At 44.6% G+C, this 15,854-nt stretch overlaps 1 protein-coding gene across 1 annotated transcript in view; it reads left to right on the top strand.

The window, feature by feature from the left end:
- Positions 1-14,966, top strand: part of LOC110298462 (scavenger receptor cysteine-rich domain-containing protein SCART1-like) — a 62,354-nt gene extending 47,388 nt beyond the window's left edge. Inside the window, exons 7-16 of the mRNA XM_085841114.1 lie at positions 9,790-10,104; positions 10,972-11,277; positions 11,418-11,735; positions 11,818-12,132; positions 12,209-12,523; positions 12,776-12,841; positions 12,920-13,234; positions 13,490-13,513; positions 14,154-14,291; positions 14,788-14,966. Of these exons, the coding sequence (XP_085697240.1) occupies positions 9,790-10,104; positions 10,972-11,277; positions 11,418-11,735; positions 11,818-12,132; positions 12,209-12,523; positions 12,776-12,841; positions 12,920-13,234; positions 13,490-13,513; positions 14,154-14,291; positions 14,788-14,966 (2,291 nt within the window). The remainder of the gene's footprint in view (positions 1-9,789; positions 10,105-10,971; positions 11,278-11,417; positions 11,736-11,817; positions 12,133-12,208; positions 12,524-12,775; positions 12,842-12,919; positions 13,235-13,489; positions 13,514-14,153; positions 14,292-14,787) is intronic.
- The last annotated feature ends 888 nt before the right edge of the window (positions 14,967-15,854 follow it).

Below are 15,854 nucleotides of genomic sequence, written 5' to 3'. Positions count from 1 at the left end.
TGCTTGAAACCATATGGTGTAGATTTATTGAGAATTTTCTTCACAAAAAAGCAGACACAAGCTCATAGGACAAAGTTTGTCAGTATGTATTGTGTTTTCCCCCTGACATTTAATTGCTCATAATGGCTTATCAGCTAGTAGACATATTTGCTATGTGTGAAATGGTGGCTTTATACCCACTTACTCAGTTGCTCCTTGTTTTTTTTTTTTTTTTAATTAATTTTATTTATTTATTTATTGCTCCTTGGTTTTTATACCAATCTCATAGTATAAACTTTCTTGTGTGGCTGCCTTGTAGGCAGGCATATTTCTACAGGGAGTCATGTATCTCTGATGGTTGTGCCCAGGACAAATATATTTTCAAATTTGGGGACAAAATGGCTAAGATCTTCGAAGATCATGATATTGATCTTGGAAGAACTTGGGTATTCAGACAGAATTTCTGTTTGAGGCAGAGGAAGATCCTTGCTGTTCTGTTTATGGACTTAGCTGAAGCCACAGTGACCTTATTAGGTGGAGGATCCTAGACCTCTTCACATCTAGAGCTGCACTGGGTACTGGCTGCTGGAAGCCCCAGGCTGCTGGTACTGTCTGGGCTTTGGCACAATGGATGAATTGCTGCTTTGATTAACAGATGACAGTTCTGATATGGGGGAGGCACTTGGGGGTGCTTATGATCTCTGGACCCAGAATAGTATTGCCTGAATTAGAGTCCAAATTCTTCTAGGAGGCAAAAACAGCTCTAAGAATATAATCCTGGGGGAGCTATAGTTACAATGCGGCCTCGGATAGCACTGTCTTCTCTTAGCTGTGGCCCTTATGGCTGTCCCATTGGACTGTTCATCTGTTGAGTACATACAAGTGTCTGCAGACTCTTGAGTATCAGGGACACAGGACACTGTGTTCAGGGATGGCATGGTGCTGGTGATACCTGATCCCTCATTTCTGCTAACACAACTGTACTTTTTTTCTACATGCATATGTGTGCATGGTACATATTCATGTGTATATGCAATTGTATGTACATGAATGTGTGTGTTTGTGTATGTGTGTGCAGGCTAGAAGTCACATTTGTTATCTTCCCTAATCATTCTCTATCTTATTTTGGTAACAAGATCTCTGACTGAACTTGGAACTGAGTGATTTGATAGGTAAGTTAGCTAGCAGGCCCTGGGGGAATATTTCTGCCTTCAATTCCCCAATATGCATCACTGTGACATTTTATGAAGTTGATGGGGATCTGAACTTGGGTTCTTGTACAACACTTTATTCACTAAGCTATCACCCTGTTCAACATGACCATTTTAATGCCATCATGATGCACAATATTAATGGTAGAGAAATTTGTGAAGTCAGGCACTTGGAATTTTCAATGAGAACAAGATTTTTATCCATTAAACATTCTTAATGAAACCTTTAGAGTCTTTTACCCAGTCCTGTGCCTTGACCCTGAAGGACAAGATGGAAATGATCCCCTGAGTCACTTGTATGTTACAAACCAGTATGAGAGCCACCTTCAAGTAAAGTATAGTGGACAGCATAGAGAACAATAGAACCTTCAGGAAGCTTTAGTAGCTTGAAGACAATTATGCCTTCCAGAATATTATGAGGCCTGATAAGATGTAATATCTTCCCTATATGGTGATCAGTGTCATAGTCAAGAGGTCACTTTCTGGGAGTACTTCATGGAGGTCTAACAATAGCTGTGAGTGCCAATGTGGTGGTGATGATGGTGGTGGTGGTGATCTGTTCAGATGAATCAAATGGAGACCATGAGATCCTTATTTCCTAGAACTCCTTCTCTGCCTTGGCACCAGGGTCACTGAGACAAATGCCCATGTGTTTGGGGGGAAGGTCTGACCAAGAGTTAGCATCTCATTCCCCTGGAAGGCCTTGGTGAGAGACCAGTGTATAAGTAACTTACTGCTGAATAAGCTTATCCTTTCTGTTCTTCCTGAGCTCTGCCTGTCTGATCAGCTCAGTTGTTCTGGCTCAAACTCCTCTCCAAGTTGACTTATTCAATCTGTATTTTCTCTCTCTGCCTCTCCTGAATTTCTATGCTTGGCTTCATATAAACTTGACAATATGTTCTATTCCGACTCCTCATTTTTCTATATTCACCTGTGTCTAGCTTGTTCCTCCTCTGCAACCGGTCTCTGTAAAACTCTCCTGGTGAAACTGCCTCCTTCATTCTCTTTACCCTGCTTTCTTAATTAGCTTCCCTTTCCCCTCTCTCCTCATGAGATTTGGGAATATCCTATTCTGTCAAATCTTTCTCTGATTCATCACTTTGTCTGCCACTCAATTAGACAGCACTTTCAAACATGGGTGCTTCCTTCTATAAACTAACGCTACCTTTATTGTTTAGGAATCAAGGTGTGTGCCAATGGCTGAGCCACACCACAAGTAGAAAGTTTTTCCCCCCAGTAAATAACATTGTGACCAAATATCCTGCAATAGACTAGGTGGGAGCTTTCCTTCTGTGCTCAAAAGGAGCTCCATCTTGCTCTTGTCCTCATTGGACCCACGCTGGTTAACTTTTCACAGAGCTTTGTAGTTTCTAAAGTCTGTCACCCCACCAAGCACATATCTTACTGTCCTTATCAGATAACTTCAGAGAACACTTGGGGTTTCCATGCTGTCATGCTTCACAGTGCTCATCAGAGTTCAGGAAGAATGACCCAAATGGGTGGTTGAGCCAGTATCCTATTTCAGGCTTCCCTGGCCACTGCCCTCCCTTCCCAGATCACAACATATTCACTACAAGAAGGATGACTGCATTGTGTGGTGCTCAACAATACAGAAAGAGTGATGATGTTACCAGGAGCTCTGTGCATGTTGCATTCAGCAGATGTTAACAGCTGACCTTGGGCATGTGCCTGAGCCAGAGCAGACAGGATTTCACCAGATGGTAATTGGGTGGTTGGAGGGGTCAGTCCTTGTGTTGGGTCTGCAGATACATGAATTACACATGGCTCAGTCTGAATAATCACTTGCATAAGGAGGGGGCAAATGTTCTGTGCAAACAGCTGGAATGTGCAACTGCTCTGGAACATTGCAGGGTCCACTGTGGCACAGGCACTGAAAGCAGGATCAGAAATTCATGAGCTGCTTGGGAACAAATCTGACATGATGCAGTGCAAATTCAATGTGCACTTCCAGAAGCAGTGTTGCTTTCTTTCTTTTTTTTTTTCTTTTTCTTTTTTTTTTCCAATTTTTTTATTAGGTATTTTCTTCATTTACATTTCAAATGCTATCCTGAAAGTCCCCCATACTCTCACCCCCGACTCCTCTACCCACCCACTCCCACTTATTGGCCCTGGTGTTCCCCTGTACTGGGGCATATAAAGTTTGCAAGTCCAAGGGGCCTCTCTTCCCAATGATGGCCAACTAGGCCATCTCCTGCTACATATGCAGCTAGAGACACAAGCTCCGGGGGGTACTAGTTAATTCATATTGTTGTTCCACCTACAGGGTTGCAGACCCCTTTAGCTCCTTGGGTACTTTCTCTAGCTCCTCCATTGAGGGCCCTGTGTTCCATCCTATAGATGACTGTGAGCATCTACTTCTGTGTTTGCCAGGTGCCGGCATAGCCTCACACGAGACAGCTATATCAGGGTCCTTTCAGCAAAATCTTGCTGGCATAAGCAATGGTGTCTGCGTTTGGAGGCTGATTATGGGATGGATCCCCGGATGTGGCAGTCTCTAGATGGTCCATTCTTTTGTCTCAGCTCCAAACTTTGTCTCTGTAACTCGTTCCATTGGTGTTTGGTTCCCAAATCTAAGAAGGGGCAAAGTGTCCACACTTTGGTCTTTATACTTCTTGAGTTTCATGTGTTTTGCAAATTGTATCTTGGGTATTCTAAGTTTCTGGGCTAATATCCACTTATCAGTGAATACATATCATGTGAGTTCTTTTGTGATTGGGTTACCTCACTCAGGATGATGCCCTCCAGAATCAACCATTTGCCTAGGAATTTCATAAATTCATTGTTTTTAATAGCTGAGTAGTACTCCATTGTGTAAATGTACCTACCACATTTTCTGTATCCATTTCTCTGTTGAGGGACATCTGGGTTCTTTCCAGCTTCTGGATATTATAAATAAGGATGCTATGAACATAGTGGAGCATGTGTCCTTATTACCAGTTGGAGCATCTGGATATATGCCCAGGAGAGGTATTTCAGGATCCTCTGGTAGTACTATATCCAATTTTCTGAGGAACCGCCAGAGTGGTTGTACAAGCTTGCAATCCTATCAACAATGGAGGAGTGTTTCCTCTTTCTCCATATCCTTGTCAGCATCTGCTGTCACCTGAATTTTTGATCTTAGCCATTCTGACAGGTGTGAGATGGAATCTCAGGGTTGTTTTGATTTGCATTTCCCTGATGATTAAGGATGTTGACCATTTTTTCAGGTGCTTCTCAGCCATTCGGTATACCTCAGGTGAGAATTCTTTGTTTAGCTCTGAGCCCCATTTTTTTAATGAGGTTATTTGATTTTCTTGAGTCCATCTTCTTGAGTTCTTTATATATATTGGATATTAGTCCCCTATCTGATTTAGGATTGGTAAAGATCCTTTCCCAATCTGTTGGCGGCCTTTTTGCTTTATTGACAGTGTCTTTTACCTTACAGAAGCTTTGCACTTTTATGAGGTTCCATTTGTCGATTCTCTATCTTATAGCACAAGCCATTGCTGTTCTATTCAAGAATTTTTCCTTTGTGCCCATTTTTCGAGGGTTTTCCCCACTTTCTCCTCTATAAGTTTCAGTGTCTCTGGTTTTATGTGGAGTTCTTTGATCCACTTAGACTTGACCGTAGTACAAGGAGATAAGAATGGATCAATTCGCATTCTTCTACATGATAACCACCAGTTGTGCCAACAACATTTGTTGAAAATGCTGTCTTTTTTCCACTGGATGGTTTTAGCTCCCTTGTTAAAGATCAAGTGACCATAGGTGTGTGAATTCATTTCTGGCTCTTCAATTCTATTCTATTGGTCTATCTGTCTGTCACTATACCAGTACTATGCAGTTTTTATCACAATTGCTCTGTAGTACAGCTTTAGGTCAGACATAGTGATTCTACCAGAGGTTTTTTATCCTTGAGAAGAGTTTTTGCTATCCTAGGTTTTTTGTTATTCAGGATGAATTTGCAGATTGCTCTTTCTAATTCGTTGAAGAATTGGGTTGGAATTTTGATGGGGATTGCATTGAATCTGTAGATTGCTTTTGGCAAGATAGCCATTTTTACTATATTGATCCTGCCAATCCATGAGCATCAGAGATCTTTCCATCTTCTGAGATCTTTGATTTCTTTCTTGAGAGACTTGAAGTTCTTATCAAATAGATCTTTCACTTCCTTAGTTAGAGTCACATCAAGGTATTTTATACTATTTGTGACTATTGGAAAGGGTGTTGTTTCCCTAATTTCTTTCTCAGCCTGTTTATCCTTTGTGTAGAGAAAGGGCATTGACATGTATGAGTTAATTTTATATCCAGCTACTTCACTGAAGTTGTTTATCAGGTTTAGGAGTTCTCTGGTAGATTTTTAGGGTCACTTATATATACTATCATATCATCTGAAATAGTGATATTTTGACTTCTTCCTTTCCAATTTGTATCCCCTTGACCTCCTTTTGTTGTTGAATTACTAGGACTTCAAGTACTATATTGAATAGGTAGGGAGAAAGTGGACAGCCTTGTCCAATCTCTGATTTTAGTGGGATTGTTTCCAGCTTCTCAGCATTTACTTTGATGTTGGCGAATGATTTGCTGTAGATTGCTTTTATCATGTTTAGGTATGGGCCTTGAATTCCTGATCTTTCCAAGACTTTTATCATGAATGGGTGTTGGATTTTGTCAAATGCTTTCTTAGCATCTAACGAGATGATCATGTGGTTTTTGTCTTTGAGTTTGTTTATATAATGGATTACGTTGATGGATTTCCGTATATTAACCCATCCCTGCATCCCTGGAATGAAGCCTACTTGGTCAGGATGGATGATTGTTTTGATGTGTTCTTGGATTAGGTTAGCGAGAATTTTGTTGAGTATTTTTGCATCGATATTCATAAGGGAAATTAGTCTGAAGTTCTCTATCTTTGTTGGGTCTTTATGTGGTTTAGGTATCAGAGTAATTGTGGCTTCGCAGAATGAATTGGGTAGAGTACCTTCTGATTCTATTTTGTAGAATAGTTTGTGAAGAACTGGGATTAGATCTTCTTTGAAGGTCTGATAGAACTCTGCACTAAACCCATCTGGTCCTGGGCCTTTTTTGGTTGGGAGACTATTAATGACTGATTCTATTTCTTTAAGGGATATAGGACTGTTTAGGTCATTAATCTGATCCTGATTTAACTTTGTTACCTGGTATCTGTCTAGAAATTTGTCCCTTTCATCCAGGTTTTACAGTTTTGTAGAGTATAACCTTTTGTAGAAGGATCTGATGGTGTTTTGGATTTCTTCAGGATCTGTTGTTATGTCTCCTTTTTCATTTATGATTTTGTTAATTAGGATGCTGTCCCTGTGCCCTCTAGTGAGTCTGGCTAAGGGTTTATCTATCTTGTTGATTTTCTCAAAGAATCAGCTCCTCATTTGGTTGATTCTTTGAATAGTTCTTCTTGTTTACACTTTGTTGATTTTGCCCCTGAGTTTGATTATTTCCTGCTTTCTACTCCTCTTGGGTGAATTTTCTTCCTTTTGTTCTAGAGCTTTTAGGTATGTTGTCAAGCTGCTAGTGCGTGCTCTCTCTAGTTTCTTTTTGGAGGCACTCAGAGCTATGAGTTTTCCTCTTAGAAATGCTTTCATTGTGTCTCATAAGTTTGGGTATGTTCTGGCTTCATTTTCATTAAACTCTAAAAAGTCTTTAATATCTTTATTTCTTCCTTTACCAAGGTATCATTGGGGAAGAGTGTTGTTCAGTTTCCACGTGAATGTTGGCTTTCTATTATTTATGTTGTTATTGAAGATCAGCCTTAGTACATGGTGATCTGATCGGATGCATGAGACAATTTCAATATTTTTGTATCTGTTGAGGCCTGTTTTGTGACCAAGTATATGGTCAGTTTCGCAGAAGGTACCATGAGGTACTGAGAAGAAGGTATATCCTTTTGTTTTAGGATAAAATGTTCTGTAGATATCTGTTAAATCCATTTGTTTCATAACTTCTGTTAGTTTCACTGTCCCTCTTTAGTTTCTGTTTCCATGATCTGTCCATTGATGAAAGTGGGGTGTTGAAGTCTCCCACTATCATTGTGTGAGCTGCAATGTGTGCTTTGAGCTTTACTAAAGGTTCTTCAATGGATGTGGCTGCCCATGCATTTGGAGCATAGATATTCAGAATTGAGAGTTCCTCTTGGAGGATTTTACCTTTGATGAGTATGAAGTGTCCCTCCTTGTCTTTTTTGATAACTTTGGGTTGGAAGTCGATTTTATTTGATACTAGAATGGGTATTCCAGCTTGTTTCTTCAGACCATTTGCTTGGAAAATTGTTTTCCAGCTTTTCTTTCTGAGGTAGTGTCTGTATTTTTCCCTGAGATGGGTTTCCTTTAAGCAGCAAAATGTTGAGTCCTGTTTCTGTAGCCAGTCTGTTAGTCTATGTATTTTTATTGGGGAATTGAGTCCATTGATATTAAGAGATATTAAGGAAAAGTCATTGTTGCTTCCTATTACTTTTGTTGTTAGAGTTGGCATTCTGTTCTTGTGGCTGTCTCCTTTTGGTTTATTGAAGGATTACTTTCTTGCTTTTTCTTGGGCTTAGTTTCTGTTCTTTTTTTTTTTTTTTCTGTTATTATCCTTTGAAGGGCTGGATTCGTGGAAAGATAATGTGTGAATTTGGTTTTGTCATGGAATACTTTGGTTTCTCCATCTATGGTAATTGAGAGTTTGGCTAGGTATAGTAGCCTGGGCTGGCATTTGTGTTCTCTTAGTGTCTGTATAACATCTGTCCAGGATCTTCTGGCTTTCATAGTCTCTGGTGAGAAATCTGGAGTAATTCTTATAGGCCTGCCTTTATATGGTACTTGATCCTTTTCCCTTGCTGCTTTTAATATTTTGTCTTTATTTAGTGCATTTGCTGTTCTGATTATTATTGTCGGAAGGAATTTCTTTTCTGGTCCAATCTATTTGGAGTTCTGTAGGCTTCTTATATGTTCATGGGCATCTCTTTCTTTAGGTATGGAAAGTTTTTTTCTAAAATTTTGTTGAAGATATTTGCTGGCCCTTTAAGTTGAAAATCTTCATTCTAATCTACTCCTCTTATCCATAGGTTTGATCTTCTCATTGTGTTCTGTATTTCCTCTGTGGTTTGAGTTAGGATCTTTTTGCATTTTGCATTTTCTTTTATTGTTGTGTCCATGTTCTCTATGGAATCTTCTGCACCTGAGATTCTCTCTTCCATCTCTTGTATTCTGTTGCTGATGCTTGCATTTATGATTCCTGATTTCTTTCCTAGCGTTTTTATCTCCATAGTTTTCTCCCTTTGGGTTTTCTTTATTGTTTGTATTTATCTTTTTAGATCATGGGTGGTTTCGTTCAATTCCATCTCCTGTTTGGTATTGTTTTCCTGTAACTCTCTAAGGCATTTTTGTGTTTCCTCTTTAAAGGCTTCTAGCTGTTTACCAGTCTTCCTGTATTTCCTTCTTAAAGTCTTCCATCATCATCATCAGAAATGACTTTAGATCCATGTCTTGCTCTTCTGGTGTGATGGTGTATCCAGGACTTGTTATGGTGGGAGAGTTTGGTTCTGATGATGCCAAGTAACCTTGGTTTCTGTTGCTTCTGTTCTTATGCTTGCCTCCTGCCATCTGATTATCTCAAGTATTTGTTGTCCTCAATATATCTGACTGAAGCCTATCCTTCCTATAATCCCAGTTGATTCAGGACTCCTCAGAGTCCAGCTTTCTCTGTGATCCTTTGCTTGTGGGCTCCTGTGAACCTGAGATTCTGGGTGTGTCAGAGTTCTTGGCAGTCAAGTTCCTCTGAGACCTTGAAATACTGGTGTGACCAAGCTCCTTTTATCCTGGGATCCTGTTGTCAAAGATCCTGGACATGTTACAGTGCCTGGAAGTTGTGTATCCTTTGAGGAGCGTGGAGCTATCTGGTCAGTGGTCCTAAGATCTAGTGGAGAGTCTTCTAGGGACTGTGGGGGTGTCTGCCAACTCCATGCCCAAGGTGACCCGATGCTGGCGCCGACCAGAAGGTACTTGTGCCCCTGGTCAGGCCAGTTTTCTGCTTCCCTAATGCTGTCTCAGGTCCTGAGTGATTGGATTGGAACAGAAGTTGAGTTCCACACGCAAGTGGTCCTAATATCGAGTGGAGAGTCCTATAGGGACCTTGGGGGTGTCTGCTGACTCCGTGCACAAGGTGATCCGGTGCTGGTGCCCGCAGTGTTGCTTTCTATCCAATACCCTGTTGCTATACAGAGGCACCAATGCCCTGTCCTGAGCATTTTAGTCGAGATGTTAGTTAGATATGTTGAGATGAAGAAGCTCTATGCTTCCAGACATAGAGCCAATCAAAGGGTTTCCCCTTACAGTGTAGTTGGACACCATTGCTACAGGAAAAGTGGTTCAGGGTGGATCTGAGGTGTCTTTGTAGTGGGTGCTCTGCCCATAGCTCAGGTATTCTGGGATTGAGGAGCTGTTGGGGTAGTGCTCATTTGCCTTGCCTGTGATGACACGGGGGCTCATGATTTTCTAGACCATTCCTCACTAGGGGACTGGGTGACAGCCATAAGATCATTTCTCTCCAGGGCCCTGATCTCATTGCTTCATTTGTCTGTCCTCAGGTCACGTGGAAGCCCGGCTGCTAGGTGGTGTACACCCCTGTGAAGGACGCCTGGAGGTTCTTAGAGGATTTACCTGGGGCACTGTCTGCCATGATGACCTGGACCTGCCCATGGCCCATGTGGTTTGTAGGGAGCTGGGGTGTGGCACTGCTGTATCCATACTCGGGAGTTCCCACTTTGGCTATGGATCAGGGCCTTTGTGGACAGAGGCCTTTCGCTGTGTGGGCAACGAATCACTGCTGTTCCATTGTCTGAGGGAGCCTGGACACCAGTGTGGCCATGATCAGGATGCTGCACTAATCTGCTCAGGCGAAAGTGAGTCAGGTCATGGCCTAGAAGGGTGTGTTGTTGTGGTGTAAGCAGAACTGATAGTCTGAGTGATGGGCTGTCATGATCATGGATGGACAGCCCTGGGTGGGTGCTCCAGAAGTTTTGTTCCCTCTTTTTTTATGTTTCGCTCCTCTCATGTGTTTGCTTTTCTTTTTCAGACTTGGGGAAAGGACTGCTCAGATGTACCAAAGATTTCTATATACTTGGGCCCCACACTTTCTTTTTGGTTCATTTCCTCATTCCTGTCAGTTTGTTAAGATTCAGTTTTCAGGGACATTGCCCATTGTCCTGCCATTTCTTAGTTTTTCTCATGGTCTCCATTAGTTCTTAACAGACTGAAGATATTAAGCTTAGGATTGTAGAGACCCTATTTATATGGCTTTTGGAATTTCTTTCCATAGATAAATGGTTATTGAGGTAACACAGAGATTTCCTTTAGTGACCAGAAAAGAAACCACAAAACAATTCTTTGTATATTCCACTGACAGAATCCAGGGCACTTAATTGTCTGCTGTTCATGCTTGCTTGTGTGTGTATCTCACTAGAGATGCCCTGTATACAGTTCAAAAATATTTGCTATTTCCAGCTTCCCCACCATGATCCCCAAGTTAGGGAGAGTAGTGGTGTGGTAGTGTGAGGATGCAAGGGTTTGGGGAGAAGGGATGGAGTTATTTAGGCCAGGACACTGGAGCTGCCTCACTTAGCTTTCAATACTTAACACTGTGCAAAGACACGGTCCTGGTAGTTTGTGTGTGCTCCGATTGCATATGTCCTGTCTATAAGGAACTCATGGCATGTGGGTGTCTGCGGCTCTGGGCTGTGGAGGGGGCTCTGATTCCAACTCTCCCTTAGAGTTCCGACTGGTCAATGGCAGCAGCCGCTGTGAGGGCCGCGTGGAGCTTTTGGTACAGGATGCCTGGCAACCCCTCTGTGCTGCCAACTGGGACTTAGCAGATGCCACTGTACTCTGCCACCAGCTCAACTGTGGCTATGCAGTGGCCACACCGCAAGGAGGACACTTTGGAAATGTGGAAGCTCCCATCAGGACAGATGTGTTTCACTGTGTGGGAACAGAGCCCCACTTACTGAGCTGCCCAACAAGCACCTTAGGGGCCCAGGCATGCGCACTGGGTAATTCAGCCTCGGTTCTTTGCTCAGGTGAGTGCAGGCGGCCTTGAGACTGCGAAGAAGAAGGTAAACAGGACAAAGATGAACAGTATGAGAGATTTGGTAGGGTGAGGATAGGTGGAGATGTTTAGTACAATGGTTCTCTGCCCATTAGAGTTTCTCCCTGTCAGGTCTCCAGGATGCCCTTCGGCTGAGGGAGGGACAGAGTCACTGTGATGGCCGAGTGGAGGTCTTCCTGGATGGCACGTGGGGGCGTGTGCTGGACAGTGCCTGGGACCTGCGTGATGCTGCTGTGGTGTGCAGGCAGCTTGGGTGCGGAGAGGCACAGCTAGCCTATGATGCTCCAGCACCAGGCCATAAGACAATTCCTGTGGGGCTGAATCTGGTGCACTGCTTGGGCTCTGAGACCCACCTGACCCAGTGCAATGTGTCTGCTTCTCTGCTGGTTCATGCAGGGACTTTGCGGGATGCAGGAGTGGTGTGCTCAGGTGAGTCTGAGGTGTCCACTTGCCCACCCCCACCCTGCTCTGTTCATGTAGTCCAGTGTGTCCTGACTGCGTCTCTCCACAGGGAGCTTGCACATACGGCTGGCAGCGGGTAAGAGCCGCTGTGCTGGGCGTGTTGAAGTATTCTATCAGGGCACATGGGGCACCGTATGTGATGATGCCTGGGACCTGCAAGACGCCCATGTGGTCTGCAGGCAGCTGGGCTGTGGTCACGCCCTCAGTGCCCCTAGGGCTTCCCACTTTGGAGCAGGAACTGGGCACATCTGGATGGATGAACTGGGCTGCATGGGTGAGGAGGCTGCTCTATGGGAGTGCCAGTCAGGAGGCTGGGGCCAACAAGACTGTGGGCACAAGGAGGATGCAGGCGTCATCTGTTCAGGTAGGTATCACAGGTTTAGTTTGATGTGACCAGCCCTCCCTAACTGTGCCTATCTGACTGGCCCCTCTGTCTGCAGAATTTATTGATGTGAGGTTGCAAGAACATAGTCAGCCATGCACAGGACGACTGGAAGTTTTCTACAATGGGACCTGGGGTGGTGTCTGCCAGTCTTTGAATGCTGCCTCCCTGAGAGTTCTGTGTGAACAACTGGGCTGTGGGTCCCAAGGGCAACTACTGGCCAGGCCAAGGGGCTCATCTACGATCGAGACTGTCTGGTTGAAGTCCATTCAGTGCAGGGACAAGCATGACATGTCCTTGTGGCAGTGCCCCTCAGAACCCTGGAACCGACATTCTTGTCTTAGAGGCGAGGAAGCTTGGTTGGCATGTGCAGGTGAGCTGTGCTATGCATTCTACTGGTACTCTGGGCTGGGTGTGGCTCATATGGAACTACCTCAGGTTCCAGTTGCTTCCTGTTTCCCTTAAAGACACAGGGAAACAATGTAGAATTTTCAGGCTTTGTGGATATCCTTTGAAACCTAGATTCTCTTCCTTTAGGTATGGGGAGGCAGAAAGAACATGGGCAAGAGAGCATTTATTAGATTTTAGGTTCCTGAGCTTGTGACATTCTTAATTTTCTACACAGAAAAGACAGAAGTTTCTCAGGATATGGAGCAGATTACCAACTGCTCATCAACTCTTAGCTGCCCAGGTAACTCTTCCTCCATAAGCTTTGCAAGAACCCATTAGCCAGAAAATATCATGCACTGATTGTTGGCCCCCTTTCCAGAGGAAGGTGCACTTCGTGTACTTGGGGGTGAGAACGGCTGCTCTGGACGAGTGGAGCTCTGGCATGGAGGTTCATGGGGCACAGTATGTGACGATTCCTGGGATCTGGCCGATGCAGAAGTTGTGTGCCGGCAGCTGGGCTGTGGCCCAGCCATAGCTGCCTTGCAGAATGCTGCCTTTGGCCCTGGTTCAGGGCCAGTATGGCTGGATGAAGTGGGATGCCGAGGCAGTGAGCTGTCTCTGGGAGCCTGCCAGTCAGAACCATGGGGATATGGAGACTGCTCCCACAAGGAGGATGCTGGTGTGCGCTGCCTAGGTGAGTGAGGCAGCCAGCAGTGGTGAGAAGAGGGATGCCAGATTGATATTTTTGGCCATTTTCACCTTTGTTCTGCTCAGACAAATTCTTGAGCACAGGACTCCAGTGTTCAGGGTTCCACTGGTGTTCCAGGGATGGCTGCCACCCTCAGTTCTGCATAGCTCCTGCTGACCTATTGGCTACCACCCACAAAGATTGGGCCAATCTATGCTGTTGAAGGTGATGATACTTCCCCAACCTGCATTTCTTTTGCAGGTATCCCTGGAACCATGGCATCTGGTAAGTGGCTCTTTATTAATACTTCATTACCTGGATAGCCTGCAGTGGTACTCTTTTCTTTCCCGAGAACCTCTGAGACCACACGCCGTGGGCACACCCTCTGTGTCAGGTTTGGACTTCTAGTCTGTGCTGAAAAATGCTTATCTCTACTGTGCCTGCTGGATGGGAAAACATGGAGGACGGAACTACCTGGTCATGCGCAGCCACTTCTGGGGGCCTTTAACTTAGGGATTGTGCAATTTTGCCTGAGTATGTGATATCCTTTTTGGATAGCATGCCTAGAGTAGAATAGAGCAGGGGCGGGGCGGGGCGGGGCGGGGCGGGGCGGGGCGGGGCGGAGCGGAGCGGAGCGGAGCGGAGCAGAGCAGAGCGGAGCAGAGCAGAGCAGAGCAGAGCAGAGCAGAGCAGAGAATACTGTGGACACCCACATGGACTTTCTAGGCCTGAGCACTTGGGCTCTTTCTTCTGGAGCATCTTGCCCAGTAGCACACAGATCATCCCAGAGCAGCTACTTGTCAATATAACACTGATACCAAGCTGTCCTCAGTGGCTCATGGGGAGTCTGATGTCTTCCAGGCTTAGTGTCAGCCTGTCTTAGGTACACAGTAAATGATTCTCTACCTCTTTCTGTGCTTCACAGGCAATTCTTCAGCTCCTCCACCTGTTCCTGAGTTCTGGACCGTGCCTGAGATTGCCTGTCTGGTTCTTGGCTGCCTCTTGGGCATAGTCTTTCTGGTCCTGGCTGTTCAGTGGTGTCATAGCAGAGCCATCAGCCTGGGTAAGAAACATGCTGGTTATGGTTCACAAAGCTGGTGGAGCAAAGGCCTGGGGGAAGCTTTGAGAGATGCCAACCACTTCAGGCCCTCTCTGCTCTAATTACTGTCTTGAATGCTGGCAGACCTCCATGAGAGTCAATGTTGAGTTAGTATCTGAAGATCCAAGAGTTATTATGGTCTGGTAGAGCCTGGGCTTGTCTACTGTGCTGAGGACATTCTGCATATACAGGATTCTCCATTGTCACCCAGCATCACCTGTGCTATGCTGAAGTGAAGTCTTTAAGAGATGAGATGTGACCCTAAGACCCACAAGCCATACACCAGACATTTGAGCATGTGTCCTGAGCAGTGGAGTCCCAGCAAGGGCACCTTGCTGCTCAGGGGCTTTTTCCTGTATGTGGGCCCTCAGCATGTGTGAGAGTCACAGGACACAGAGAGGGTGGGTGGCTGAGTCTATAGTTGTGCTTAGTTTGGAAAGTTCTGGTGTGATCTCTGCAGGTTCTGGAGCAGTGGCGGAGCTGCCCTCAGAGGTTGTCTATGAATACATTGAAACAGTCCCTATGGATGAAAAAGAAGAGCCAGCAGGATCCCAGAGTCCAGTGCAGGATGAGGATTATGATGATGCAGAAGAGCCCAAGGACAGCCCGGGGGAAGATATGGAGGCTGGGCACCTTTGAGCCTGACTGGTATGTACCTCTGTTCCCTGAGGTCTGGGGTACCCTTCCTGCTGTTCTGCTAACATAAAGAGGTTCTGTTAAGCTAGCATTTAAAGGATTGGAATCTAGTTCTCTGAGTCCTGCATCCCCACTTCTGCTTTTCTGCTTTGCTTTAGATTGCTCTCCTTTTTATTTTTTTAAAGATTTGTTTAATTTCATGTATGCGAGTACACTGTCACTGTCTTCAGATACACCAGTGGAGAGCATCGGATCCCCATTACAGATGGTTGTGAGCCACCACGTGGTTGCTGGGAATTGAACTCAGGACCTCTGGAAGAGTAGTCAGTGCTCTTAACTGCTGAGCCATCTCTCCAGCCCAGTTGCTGTCCTTTTAAGGATGGTCTTCAGAGCCTTCTGCTGAGTAGACATGTAATCGGTTTGGACTTTGCTCTTCCTTTGGGTCCTTTCTGACTTGTGCACAGTGTCCTTTTAGCACCTGAGCTGATATCTGCCACAGAGAGAGATTCTGATGGGCCAGAGAGTGTAGATGTAGTGTATGAATCAATTTTACTGTCGCACAATCCATTTTCTAGTCCACCTACTGTGTCTGTATTCTGCAGCACAGAATCAGGTTCTGAAGGTGCCAGGTACTTGGAATTAATTCCCAAGGCCACAAATGGGTGTCTCTCTCTCTTTAAATATAGATGGGTCTGTTTGCTGCCTGAGTGCTGATGTTGATGCTGATGTTGAAACGGAAGACTGTGATGACCCCTATCCCAGCACCAGATGACCTTGAGGTCATGAATCTGTCCAAAGTATGGTATAATCCTGAGATACTATAGGCTTCCCTGTCCCCATTTAGCAAATTGATGTCATTAAACTTCTTTAAACTTAAAATTAATTGTCAAT

This window comes from Mus caroli, unplaced genomic scaffold (genome assembly GCF_978045245.1).
Source record: "Mus caroli unplaced genomic scaffold, Mus_caroli_1 scaffold_8, whole genome shotgun sequence".
Classification (NCBI taxonomy): domain Eukaryota; kingdom Metazoa; phylum Chordata; class Mammalia; order Rodentia; family Muridae; genus Mus; species Mus caroli.
The sequence above is the reverse complement of the archived record's forward strand: the minus strand, read 5'-3'. Positions and strand labels throughout refer to the sequence as shown.